The 14330-nt window shown below is 33.1% G+C and overlaps 1 protein-coding gene across 1 annotated transcript in view; it reads left to right on the top strand.

The window, feature by feature from the left end:
* The window catches only part of LOC139510101 (amine oxidase [flavin-containing] A-like), a 69689-nt gene that overhangs the window by 7484 nt on the left and 47875 nt on the right, over positions 1–14330 (top strand). Inside the window, exons 5-6 of the mRNA XM_071296356.1 lie at positions 5851–5942; positions 8117–8258. Of these exons, the coding sequence (XP_071152457.1) occupies positions 5851–5942; positions 8117–8258 (234 nt within the window). The remainder of the gene's footprint in view (positions 1–5850; positions 5943–8116; positions 8259–14330) is intronic.

The following is a 14330-nucleotide window of genomic DNA, read 5'->3' on the forward strand; positions in this document are numbered from 1 at the left end:
ATGGGAAATTCATACAAATGACTTCTTTTAGAGAACCACTGAATGGAATGAAACCAAACATAGTATGAATGTTCCTTATGAGATGATGACCAAGTGTTGTAACTTTGTAGCAGATCCATCATCTAATATGGCCGCCAGCAGGGGACTTAGTTTAACATAGGATCCTATGGGAAATGCATACAAATGACTTCTTTTAGAGAACCACTTTTTTTATATGATTTCAAAAACCCAAGTAGACTCAGGTGAGCAATACAGGCTCTTGAGAGCCTCTAGTTTTTAATGTTCTGTGTTGACAAAATTTGTGGCCCATCATGTGTGCTGACATCATTTTATTATTTATCATTACTCTGTTGTATGAAAGTTTGTATTTTTTATACTACCGCAAAAATTGAAAATTTTTTGGTCGTATATTGGTATCACATTGGCGTCGTTGTCGTTGTCGTCGTCGTCGTCCGAATACTTTTAGTTTTCGCACTCTAACTTAAGTAAAAGTGAATAGAAATTTATGAAATTTTAACACAAGGTTTATGACCACAAAAGGAAGGTTGGGATTGATTTTGGGAGTTTTGGTCCCAACCAGGGTTTCCGCTGGCTGTCGCCATTTTCGCAATTTGCGAAAAAATAATAATTTTGGCGATAAAAATTCGTCATTTGCGAAAGAATTTGGCAAAAGAAATATATATAACGATTTATTTTCCTCCATCTTGTTTATTTACTTTTTTTCGAGATTCTCAGACTTAACCGGATCAGACAATACTCGGAATTCACCTTGACCTCATTAAGATTTGGACAGAAAATCAATAAACAGCTGATTGCGTTTAATCGCTATCGACAACAAAGGACTAATTAATAAAGGTGTTAATTGAACTGTTTGACAAAATGGTATGGTTAAATGGCTTCCGCTAAATGTCACATACAGAATTTATTTACCACTTTGCGACGCAGGTGTTTGAAGCAAACTTTTGACGTCTCCTCTCCTTTTGAAGATAGTTTAGAAAAGAAAGCTGTTGTTGTGAGGAAAAATGTTCAAAGCAAGAAAAATCTCTGATTTAAAACTTTAATTATCCTTTGACTTTAATATAGGCAATTGATTAGGGAGACTACTTTAAAGTCGTTTGAGTGACACACGTGTTTCAAGCATAGTTTTACGTCTCAACTTTTTCATTTACGATGGTCAATAAAAGAAAACTGTCGTTATGAAGAAATCTATCAAAAAGGTTGGGAACAACCCCTCGAAAATGAGAGTAACCCTTCAATGTAATGACTACACATGGAATGAGGGATCAATATCATGTGATTTCATGTGAAAAAACTTTTGTTTATTGTAAAAACCACTTCTTAGTACAAAACGGCACATTAGTTTTTCCTTTTAAAGAAACTTTCCCTACGAACTATACTGGTATTATATGATAAAAAAATGTCCATTAATTTTGTTATATTTCAGGACTTATTTATATCTTCTTTATTAATAAAAGTATAGTGGCCCCTCATTTAGAAGGGAAAACGGTACTATTTATTCTGCCATAGGCGACACTATTAACATTTTCTAAGTTTACCACTTTTTAAGATAAAAACCTGGATAAAACAGTTATATGTTGTGTTAGTACTTTATTATTCTGTTTTAGTTATTAAAGCCAAATAGTATCATGACCAACTTCCAACGGAGCTTGTTTATGTTATCCATGCCCACCGTCATTTTGCACCAAATTTATGAAATTTTGCAAGTCTTTTCGAATAATTCTCTAGAAAATATTTCAATAGGTTTCAAAATTTATATTGTAAATATACACACTGCAGTTATTCTTATAAATAAAAAATATATTGTACCCTTACATCCAATCACAGCGCTCATAATTTGACTTCCTTCACCTGCCTTGGGTACACAAAAGGCCAACCTAATGCTGGGAAAAATTACTACTACCGTTTTCCCTAGAAAAGTTGTTTAAAAAACAATGAATATTTTTCCCTTTTAAATTCAAAAAATCTGTTGTTTTTTAAGTAAATGTTTAGTGTTTATTCATTAAAAAGTAGACTTTAAAATAAGTTTGAGAGAATAATCATAGACACAATGGGGCAAAATCAACTTATTTAAGGGAAAGGGGGGGGCGGGGGGGGTTGTAAAAAAAAGGTAAATTTTAAACGAAAAATATAGTTATGTTACTTGGCGAAAATAAATAATAAAGTGGCGAAAAATATATTGTTTTGGCGAAAGAGATGGCGAAAAAAATAATTGATCCAGGGGAAACCCTGGTCCCAACATTTTAGGAATTAGGGGCCAAAAAGGGATAAAATAAGCATTTTCTTGGTTTTCGCACTATAACTTTAGTTTAAGTAAATAGAAATCTATGAAATTTTGACACAAGGTTTATGACCACAAAAGGAAGGTTGGGATTGATTTTGAGAGTTTTGGTTCCAACAGTTTAGGAATTAGGGGCCAAAATAGGGCCCAAATAAGCATTATTCTTGGTTTTTGCACAATAACTTTAGTAGAAGTAAATAGAAATCAATGAAATTTAAACACAAGGTTTATGACCACAAAAGGAAGGTTGGGATTGATTTTGGGAGTTGAGGTCACAACAGTTTAGGATTTAGGGACCAAAAAGGGGCCCAAATAAAAATTATTCTTGGTTTTCGCACCATAACTTTAGTATAAGTAAATAGAAATCTATGAAATTTAAACACAATGTTTATGACCATAAAAGGAAGGTTGATTTGATTTTGGGAGTTTTGGTCCCAACAGTTTAGGAATAAGGGCCCAAAGGGTCCAAAATTGAACTTTGTTTGATTTCATCATAAATTGAATAATTGGGGTTCTTTGATATGCCGAATCTAACTGTGTATGTAGATTCTTAATTTTTAGTCCCGTTTTCAAATTGGTCTACATTAACGTCCAAAGGGTCCAAAATTAAACTTAGTTTGATTTTAACAAAAAATGAATCCTTGGGGTTCTTTGATATGCTGAATCTAAAAATGTACTTAGATTTTTGATTATTGGCCCAGTTTTCAAGTTGGTCCAAATCGGGGTCCAAAATTAAACTTTGTTTGATTTCATAAAAAATTGAATAATTGGGGTTCTTTGATATGCCAAATCTAACTGTGTATGTAGATTCTTAATTTTTGGTCCTGTTTTCAAATTGGTTTACATTAAAGTCCAAAGGGTCCAAAATTAAACTAAGTTTGATTTTAACAAAAATTGAATTCTTGGGCTTTTTTGATATGTTGAATCTAAACATGTACTTACATTTTTGATTATGGGCCCAGTTTTCAAGTTGGTTCAAATCAGAATCCAAAATTATTATATTAAGTATTGTGCAATAGCAAGAAATTTTCAATTGCACAGTATTCGGCAATAGCAAGAAATCTTCAATTGCACAGTATTGTGCAATAGCAAGAAATTTTCAATTGCACAGTATTGCACAATAGCAAGAAATCTTCAATTGCACAGTATTGTGCAATAGCAAATATTTTCAATTGCACAGTATTGCGCAATAGCAAGAAATTTTCAATTGGAGTTATCTTTCTTTGTCCAGAATCATAGTTGAATCAACTTAAATCATTGTTTTATACAATATACAATGTATATTCACTTTTATTACCAACTGATGAATTAAGACAATCTTTACCATTCAGTGATAACAAGCACTTTATTTTACATTTTAATATTTTATGATGTGTTTAAATGAGTAGTTATTGTTGCAAACTCCATTAGAAATTTGAATTGAGATCAGTTTTTGAAAAAGGGAAAGGGGGATGTGAAAAAAATGGGGGGGTTAAATTTTTCTCATTTCAGATTTCATAAATAAAAAGAAAATTTCTTCAAACATTTTTTTGAGAGGATTAATATTCAACAGCATAGTGAATTGCTCAAAGGCAAAAAAAATATTTTAAGTTCATTAGACCACATTCATTCTGTGTCAGAAACCTATGCTGTGTCAACTATTTAATCACAATCCAAATTTAGAGCTGAATCCAGCTTGAATGTTGTGTCCATACTTGCCCCAACCGTTCAGGGTTCAACCTCTGCGGTCGTATAAAGCTGCACCCTGCAGAGCATCTGGTTTTAAATCGCAAAAAGAAGAAATGATTTTTGTCAAGCCTGGGAAATTTGTCACAGAAAGCTCAACATAGGGATAGTGATCCAGTGGTGGAAGCAGCAACCTTTACAAACTTCTTAAAAGGCTTAAATGTTTCAGAAGATCCTTCATACTCTGTTTATAGATGCCTAATGTTGTAAAGTTTCCAGCTGTCATATGTTCATTGTTTGACCTCATTTTCATGGTTCAGTGACTACATGAAAAAAAAGTTAAGATTTTTAGTAAAAATATTTCTCCCATATTATGAGTAATAGGCTAATTGTTTTTGGTATGTACTTACTTGTAAAGTCCTCATGCCTGTCACAGTTTTCACTTGACCTGACCTCATTTCATGGATCAGTAAACAAAGTTAAGCTTTTGTGGTCGATTCTATATCTCAGATACTATGAGCAATAGGTCTACTATATTTGGTGTACATGTCCATCTGGCAGGTGTCATCTGACCTTGACCTCATTTATACAGTTTATTGTTGAAAGTTAACTTTTTGTGTTTTGGTCTGTTTTTCAGATACTACCAGCACTAGATCAACTATATTTGGTGTATGGAATGATTGTAATGTGTATATGAACTTGACCTCATTCTTTTGGATCATGTTAAGTTTATGTGTTAGCTGTAGTAAAGTTTTATATATTTAGAATTATTAACCTAAAAGCAACGGTTAGCAAAGAAGGCGAGACATTGCAGCATGTGCACTCTTGTTTTATATGAGTGATATATTGACGTTTTCTTACCAAAACATAGACATCATTTCTGCTTATTAATAGATATAAGAAGATGTGGTATGAGTGCCAATGAGACAACTCTCCATCCAAGTCACAATGTGTAAAAGTAAACTATTATAGATCAAAGTCTGGCCATCAACACCAACTAGCCTTGGCTCACAACAAACAGCAAGCTATAAAGTTTTAGAAAACGAGAAACCAGAAATACTCATGAACCACATCAACAGACGACAACCACTGAACAACATATCAGTTTTGAGACAGCAGGCATCAAACATTTTCGTTTACCTTGTAACACCAACACTGATTAATGCCCTGTCTATGATAGTGCTAGGGGATTGTTTTCTGGAATGTGTGTCCATCTGTCTGTATGTCTTTCACATATAATCAGTTAAGACTTAGTCTTTAGGTTTCAAAATAGTTTTATACCATGAAGTTTTGGTTACACCTACCAGAAACAAGGCACTGTTGCTCATCATGATGTAATATTTTAAATATATGCCAAATTAAATTTTTTACCCAGATTTATTGGTTTACCAATAAGATTATTGGTTAAAGGTGTTAACCATTTAGTTGTGGTCAAATCAACTTAAAACTTTGTACATACTTTGATTTCAAATTTGTGAAATATTTAAAAAATTAGGGTATTGACCAAGATTTCATTGTTTACTAAGATGAGCGTAAAAGGGGGGGGGGGGACGTGAAATAAAATTTGTGAATTTCATAATGAATGAATAATTAAAAATTTCTTGCATGTTGATCTTTTTACCCATTTCACAAAACATGGTGAATAACAAACCTTTTTCACAGCAGCACGTGAAATAAAAATGGCAAAACACTTTGCCCGAAAATAACCCTTAACCACCCTCTACTAAAGATAATGTTATAGCGCCAGTGGATGTTCTATGGACAAATATTCCTGTAAAAGATAAAATTTATGGAAGAACTTGTTTATCTATTTATGATATGTAATAGTGTATACATGTATATTATAAAGTAGATCTACAATGTTAATACAGTATTATGATTGACAGGTACCTAAACACGCCCCTTGGTTGGCAAAAAAGGCTGAAGAATGGGACTGTATGACTGTCAAAGAATTCCTCGACAAAATTTGCTGGACACAGTAAGTTAAACAATAGTAGTACAAGCCGGACGAGGGAATATGTACCAATTATCAGGTTGTATGCATGTTGATATCCAAAAATGTCAGCTGATAGTCACAATATTAAGTTTTTTTTTTGCGAATGAGTGCAGCAAGTTAGTTCAAAAATGTCGAAAATTTTACAATACCAATATGCAGACAACCGGATAAGTGATTTATCAGATTGTAATTGTGTATTATGCACAATAGAAACAATTATTTTCTTTGTTTCAAAAGCAAACCAGAAGACTTATCAATGTCGGTTCATACATTATGGCATCCCTGATATGTCCAGTTCAATGTTTTTGATTTTACAAGGCCATGATATGCAATTTTATTAAGAGCTGAGCACAGGGATACAAACAGTGGAACAACTGATAAGTTATCATGTAAATAAATCCAGCAGCTTTAGCTGTCTTCACTGTGATTATTACACCTTTATGGAATACATGTTAATAAATCCAGCAGCTTTAGCTGTCTTCACTGTGATTATTATACCTTTATGGAATACATGTTAATAAATCCAGCAGCTTTAGCTGTCTTCACTGTGATTATTACACCTTTATGGAATACATGTTAATAAATCCAGCAGCTTTAGCTGTCTTCACTGATTATTACACCTTTATGGAATACATGTTAATAAATCCAGCAGCTTTAGCTGTCTTCACTGTGATTATTACACCTTTATGGAATACATGTTAATAAATCCAGCAGCTTTAGCTGTCTTCACTGATTATTACACCTTTATGGAATACATGTTAATAAATCCAGCAGCTTTAGCTGTCTTCACTGATTATTACACCTTTATGGAATACATGTTAATAAATCCAGCAGCTTTAGCTGTCTTCACTGATTATTACACCTTTATGGAATACATGTTAATAAATCCAGCAGCTTTAGCTGTCTTCACTGATTATTACACCTTTATGAAATACATGTTAATAATTCCAGCAGCTTTAGCTGAGTTCACTGATTATTACACCTTTATGAAATCAAACACATATTTTTTATAAATTATTCTTATGTTTTACTGATACACAGTTGGTCTAGATTTGGGCTGATATTACACAAGTATGTTAGATTCTACCACATTCTTTTTGTGTTTGTTTCAAGTCAGGAACCTTTATTTTAGCAGTTGTCTTGGGACACTATTTGTCACACATTTAGGGCCCTCAACGAAGTTGTCCATGCCATATAGTTTTACCCTTGTCCGTAATTCCAAAGTTCTGTAATTCCAAATTTCTGTAATTCCGCAACAAACCATAATATACAGAATTTTTTCTAAACGCCTTCAGATATTGGGCTGAATTTTGGTATGTGAATTAACCATGATGAGTTACAGATCAAGTTTAAGTTTCAATCCGCTCGGCTAATTTTTGCTGAAATTATGGGCTTTGGACTCTGATAAATTGTTGAAAATCACAGTTATACAGACTTTTTTTCTATACGCCTCTAGATTTTTAGCTTTTTCGAGACTACCATCGTGTTTGTGTACACATGTGTTATTGAAATTGCAGATTTTTCAACTTTTTGAGACGGGGCAATTCGTGTTGCTTTGACACATCTAGTTTTTCATTGTTTTTAGATAAAACAATCAGACAATGCTGTTGATTTTTCAATGGATTTTTTCTCATTATGTCAAACATGAGCCTTTTATAGCTAACTATACAGTATATGTTTTGCTCATTGTTGAAGGCTGCTCTGAAGTGAGATTATGCAAAAGACAAAATTTGAAAAATGCAAACAAAAGTTTGTCAAGATTTCACAAGATATTTTCAGATATCAGGTTGATTCTGAAATTGAAAGATGGAAACTATTTTGAAATACATTTTAACTTGAAATCATACACCTGACTAGTATAAACAATTTTTAATGGGCTGTAACATTTTAAACTCCACCGCTTGATTATATCTTTATAAATGAACGCGAGGCTATGTGTTGAGTTTGGTATTTTTCTTATACTTTTTTGAAAACTTGAATAGCAAAATGAAACAAAAAAGAGTGTTATTATTAGCATCTGGGGTGAGAAAAGTTTAAATAGATTCAAAGATGTGAAGCATTGTGTATTATTTGTGATATGCTGTGTACTATTTACAGTGAAGGGTTATGTATTATTTGTTAGGCATTGTGTATTATTTGTGTTCTTATTCTTCCAGATTTGCAAGAGACAGTATAGGTTTATTTATAAGAGGATTATACTGTGTGGAGCCTCATGAATTATCCCTGTTATTTGCACTATGGTATATTCACAGTGGAGGAGGTGTGGCCAAGATGTCTGATACAAGCGGAGGGGCTCAGGTGAGATACTCTGGTTTTTGTTGAGCCTGCAACTTTTATTGCAGAAACCTCGACATAGGGATAGTGATACAGCGGTGACGAAAGCTATCTTCTTAAAAGCTTTATATTTTAGAAGGTGGAAGACCTGGATGCTTCATACTTTGTATATAGATGCCTCATGTTACGAACTTTCCGTCAGTCACATGTTCAATGTCCTTGACCTCATTTTCATGGTTCAGTGACTACTTGAAAAAAAAGTTAAGATTTTTTGTAATTTTACATTCTCTCTTATTTTAAGTATTAGGATAACAATATTGTATTTTCTATGCAATGATAGCATCAATTGAACATTGGACACCTTGGTAAACATTATGTGTATAAAAGGTAGAATTATTTGAAATTCTAAGGTTTCTCTACCCCAATGTCTGGCATACCTAATTGATCGCTTGTTGTTTTTTTGTGTACAATGTGCAAAATATAGGTTAAAATCCAGTTGTTTATGGATTTTAAAGTTTGGAGGTTACTTTGAGGGATATTATAATTATAATGCTAGTTGAAAAAAGATTGTTTTAGCACATTGTTCAAATAAAATGTCAATGGACAAAACACTGCATTCATTTAACAGTTATTTAGGGACGACATCAAAAGTTCAATGTGGGATAAAAAAAACTTAATTCACATAGTTTTTGGAAAATGACGCAGTCATTGTTCCATAACTGCTGACCTGATTTCTCTGCCTACCGCGCTTGGTTTCGTATTTACTAATTTCAATACAAACTGGAATGTGCTTGTGTTATCATTATGCATGAGCATTGTGTAGTAATCAGCCAGGAACCAGTTTACAAACTAACTGGTTTCTGTTTGTATTCCACTACAGTCGAACAAAGTGTTGTAGTTTGACAGGAACCAGTCCAGAATTTTGTAAACTACAAAACGTAATCGGTTATTATCATTCCGTTTTGGTGTTTCATACCGACTTATATGGTTTGAATAAGCTTAAGACCCTTCAAACATTAATGTGATAGGTATATTAAAGACTGTTTTACAAAAGGATGAAACTGTTTTGCTTTAAAAGTCGTACTATAAGGATATATGTTATGTACGGATTTCCACTCTCACCGGTTAATTTCTTCTTTTACACGTGCTTTTGAAACTTCCTGTTTAAACATCGCAAGTTTTAAAATTGTTTTTTGAGTGAATTAAACTTATTTTAACAATCACGAAGCGTTCGGGAATCATTTCAAGCAGTTTCTTCTTCTCTTTGATGATGGAAAATAGGTTTTCTCAAGAAAATACCGCAAACGATCGCAGAGGAATTGAAACGTACAAGTCAAGTCGGCACCTGGTTAAATTGGCATCTAGTCAAATCGGCACCTATTTGACGTCAATTCGGCTTCCAATAATATTTATTATAATATTTTCTATTCAATTAATTAATAACTGTTACCAAGTACATAGTGAATATTAGGTAAACAACGAAACCAAAGTGAATATGTTGTTGTGTATAAAAGTAAACAACGAAGCTATTGTTTTAACCAAGAGACAATTATTAAAATTAAATGGAAAACTATGAGTCCCTTTCAATAAATCAAACTTTCATGCCAAATAATTAGCAAATTTAAGGTGGTTTTTTTTTCAGTAATGTTTAAACAGCATTAAACAAACAATCCTGTAAAAGACTCAACTGGTTAAATAATGCATAAAAATATCCAATATCTCATGTATTAGTCCAAATAATAATGACGTCTGACAAGGCTATTTTATTTTTTTCTGGGACGCCTTCCTAAGACGTTCGTAGGAAGGCTTCCTAAGAAGGCGTCCCAGAAAAAAATTAACATAGCCTTGTGCATGTTGTGGTCATAGGAAGGTGTCCCAGAATAAAATTTAAAAAGCCTTGCCAGACGTAATAATTATTTGGACTACTCATATATATCATTAAAAATACACCAAAAAATTCATGTAGTTGAGAAAAATAAATACATACAAAATGTACATGAACATCCAAAAAAGTGAAAGTTAGTATTAACTCTTTTTGCTTTAAAAATTTACAACTGCATTTAAGTATTGAATGCTTTTTTTTTGTAAATTCATTGAGGTGTAAAAGCGTTGACCGAAGAACTTTTTGTATGAAGCGCGTAAGCGTAAGCGCTTCATTCTAAAAATGTGCACACGGTCAACGCTTTTGCAACCCTATGAGGTTACAAAAAGAAACATTCAATACTTATAATTACTTTTTTTAGCTAGGATCATGAAAACACGAATTTTATAACTTTTTTATTCAATTCATCTGTGCACTTTATTGTGGGACCACGTGTTATCATGAATGAAAAGTTTTATTGAGTGATGCAATTGCTTGAGGAATAACATGTGATGTGCAGTTAGCCAATCAGAATAAAATATTATAATGAAACATATATCAAATGTAATTATAACAAAATACATTACGTTGTAACACTGTTTTTCTTGTGGCCACCTCTCCTTCGTAACCGTAAAAGATTTTATTTTACCAAATTGCTCGTTACATATTTAGGATAAGAATATTCGTTTGAACCATAGCTCTATGGGGACTCCATATGAGAGTTATTCCCCCTTTTTCATTTGATTCAAGCGATATGCATTTTCAACTGGTAAACCATAACTGATAGAGACATAGAGTCTTCATGAGGTCATTGGTACTAAAAATGAAAATGAGGTCAATGTCAAAGGTCAAGGTCATATTATGAATTTTGATTTTGGCTTATTTTCACTTCTTTTCAAATACTGTATGACATTTTGACAAATAATTTTTCATAAATTATTAGTTGCGACATGTCCTTACTTGTATATTTTGGTTGAAAGGCTGCGCATACAATAAAAGGGAGTTTTTGTCCATCTTACATTTAAAATTACGCGTCAAGTGGTAGTACTCATTAACCAAACATATTAAAGACCTAGGATATTTTGATTCAAGGTCCATGGTTTGTGACCTTGAAATTGAGGTCAAGGTCATAGGTTAATAGGACGTCATAAAGCCATAGGAACTAACATTTTAAACTGATTTTTCATATTTCAATATAAAAATAGATCTTTTCTAGTGGAAAGACTTCAATTGTTCTCTGAACAATTTGTTTTTAATTTACTTCATATTTTGTGGGAGAAGGGGGTTCAGACTATGTGGTATCAGGATTGTTTGCGCCCAATACTTTCGCACCTCGCACGTTCACACCCAAGGTCCGTTCGCACTCTACTCATTCGCGCCCAATTTTAATTCAAATTCAAGTTGAATAATTGGAAAATCATGATTGTTGTTTTAAATTGCTTTGGTGTAAATACTGAATGTATTTATAGCTTGGTATGAGTAAAACATTGAAGATTTTAAAGGAAAAACACAAAAGATAATTGTTTTTAAGCCCTTTGATCTGAAACAACGAAACAATAAAATATAGGAACCAAAATATAGCAATCCACTATTATAACCAAAACATGATAAAATTTATTCAACACACAGAAAAAAAAATAGTCAGAATCTCACTTCATTATGAAAGAGGTCAATGAAACAAAGTATAGCAATACACTAACCAAAACATGATTAAGAGTTATTCAACGCTAAATAAAACGTTGACAAAATACCACTTTATTTAGAAAGGATTATTATTATCTTTAACAATACGCTATCCAAAACATGATTAAGATTTATTCAACACAAAAAAAAAATGCTGTCTCACTTTATTTTGAGACAATGACAACAATTATACTTATAAGAAAACACTTGCTTACAGAGTTATTAAACACAAAACCAATTAAGATTAGTTGCGAACATGTAGGGTGTGAAAGTGAAAGGGGGCGAACATGAGTTTGCGCAAACGTGAATGGGCGCGAACGGACCCGTATACAGCCTATGTACCAGTGAGAAATATAGAAGCCTTTCTACGGTATTTATTTGTACAATTCAGGTAGTCTTGACCTATTCATTTGTCTTTAAAAAAAAAAACCAGCCAGTTGGCACCTTCACTTCACACACACACATATACGAATATCAATTATATGCTTACGAGACATGTTGCATTGTTAAACTATTAATTACGGTATGTGAAAATCAAGACTTGCATAAAAACTATCCCAATATTAGAGACAGTGGCGTCATTTTTCTTCAGAGCTTTCAGCTCTTTGATTCACTGACCCACTACCCCCTCTCTTAACTTAATTTGGGAAAAATTGATTGACCAATAGGGATATTAGTTGTGACCAATAGGGATATATGTAAAAATTGATTTAAGATATACAAAACTTGCAGAATTTTACCCCCCCCCCCCCCACCCCACCCCACCCCCAAACTATTTGATTTAAGTTTTTATACGACCGCAAAAATTTTAATTTAAGGTAAAGGAATTAACATTGGAACAGATTCATTAAGCTGTCTTCTCTACGCCGACGACATTGTACTGATCTCAGATACAGTAGATGGATTACAATCATTACTTCACTGTGTAACCGATTGGTCAAAGACATGGCGACTTAAAGTGAATACGGACAAAACTAAGATAATGCACGTACGGAAAGCTTCGAAACCTAAGAATGATTATGAGTTCCAGCTAAACAATATGACTCTCGAAACAGTCTCGAAATACAGATATCTTGGACTTGTAATTACTGAAAATTTGGATTATAAGGAAACAACAAACGAACTAGTTTCCAGTGGAAGCAGATCTTTAGGTTCACTTGTGTCGAAATACTATGCAATGGATGGAATGGACTTTGATACATATACGAAGATTTTTGACTCGACAGTTTTACCTATACTAGAGTATGGATCCGGTGTGTGGGGACATAAGCGCTATGATTCATTAGAAAGACTACAATATAGAGCTATACGTACTTTTCTCGGTGTAAGTCTAACAACGCCGATACCCGCAATCACTGGAGATATGGGATGGTATCCGGTTCATCATAGAATTCAGGTCAATATTGTGCGTCTTTATTGTAGACTAGTTAAATTACCTGACACTAGAATATGTCGTAAAGTTTTCGTCTGGGATCAAAATATATCTACCAGATATCGTGATACGTGGTTCAATCACGCAAAGAAACTGTTTGATTCATGCGGACTCAGCGATGTATTTTTTCTAGAGAATCAACATATTATAACGCCATACTTAATCAATTCTGTGAAAACGCATTTAGAAAACGAACATAAACAATCTTGGTTAAACAATATTCAGCAAATGCCTAAACTGAGAACGTACAAACTATTTAAAACAGAATTTGAAACAGAAACCTTTCTAAAACGTTGCTTAACTAGAAGTCAGCGATCTTCTATTTCACGTATGCGTTGTGGGACATTTCCTTTAGAAATCGAAAAGGGACGAGTTAGAAACATTCCAGTAGAACGCAGAACTTGTAAGATGTGCGATACAAACTCCGTTGAGGACGAAATACACTTTTTGATCCACTGTCCCAAATATACAGAGAAAGGCAAATTTTATAGCAGACTGTTATCATATCAGAACTTTAACACTATGATCATTTGATTTGAAATTATTTATCTTATCTTTTTTGCAATTCGCTTATATATATAACATGACACTAAATTTTATGAACAATGATAAAGTCTCTTAATTATAGGTATGTTAAATAACGATTCAAACAGTGCATCATAAGCCTATTTGGCTGGCTGAAGTTTTATATTATGTATTTAATGTAACGATATACTTTATATTCAGGTTGCACTATAATAAACAATTCTTCTTCTTCTTCTTCTATATTGCTATCACGCTGGCGTCGTCGTCTGCATCGTCGTCGTCGTCGTCCGAATACTTTTAGTTTTCGCACTCTAACTTTAGTAAAAGTGAATAGAAATCAATGAAATTTTAACACAAGGTTTATGACCACAAAAGGAAGGTTGGGATTGATTTTGGGAGTTTTGGTCCCAACATTTTAGGAATTAGGGGCCAAAAAGGGCCCAAATAAGCATTTTCTTGATTCTCGCACTATAACTTTAGTTTAAGTGAATAGAAATCTATGAAATTTTGACACAAGGTTTATGACCACAAAAGGAAGGTTGGGATTGATTTTGGGAGTTTTGGTTCCAACAGTTTAGGAATTAAGGGCCAAAAA

This window comes from Mytilus edulis, chromosome 2, assembly GCF_963676685.1.
Source record: "Mytilus edulis chromosome 2, xbMytEdul2.2, whole genome shotgun sequence".
Taxonomy (NCBI): domain Eukaryota; kingdom Metazoa; phylum Mollusca; class Bivalvia; order Mytilida; family Mytilidae; genus Mytilus; species Mytilus edulis.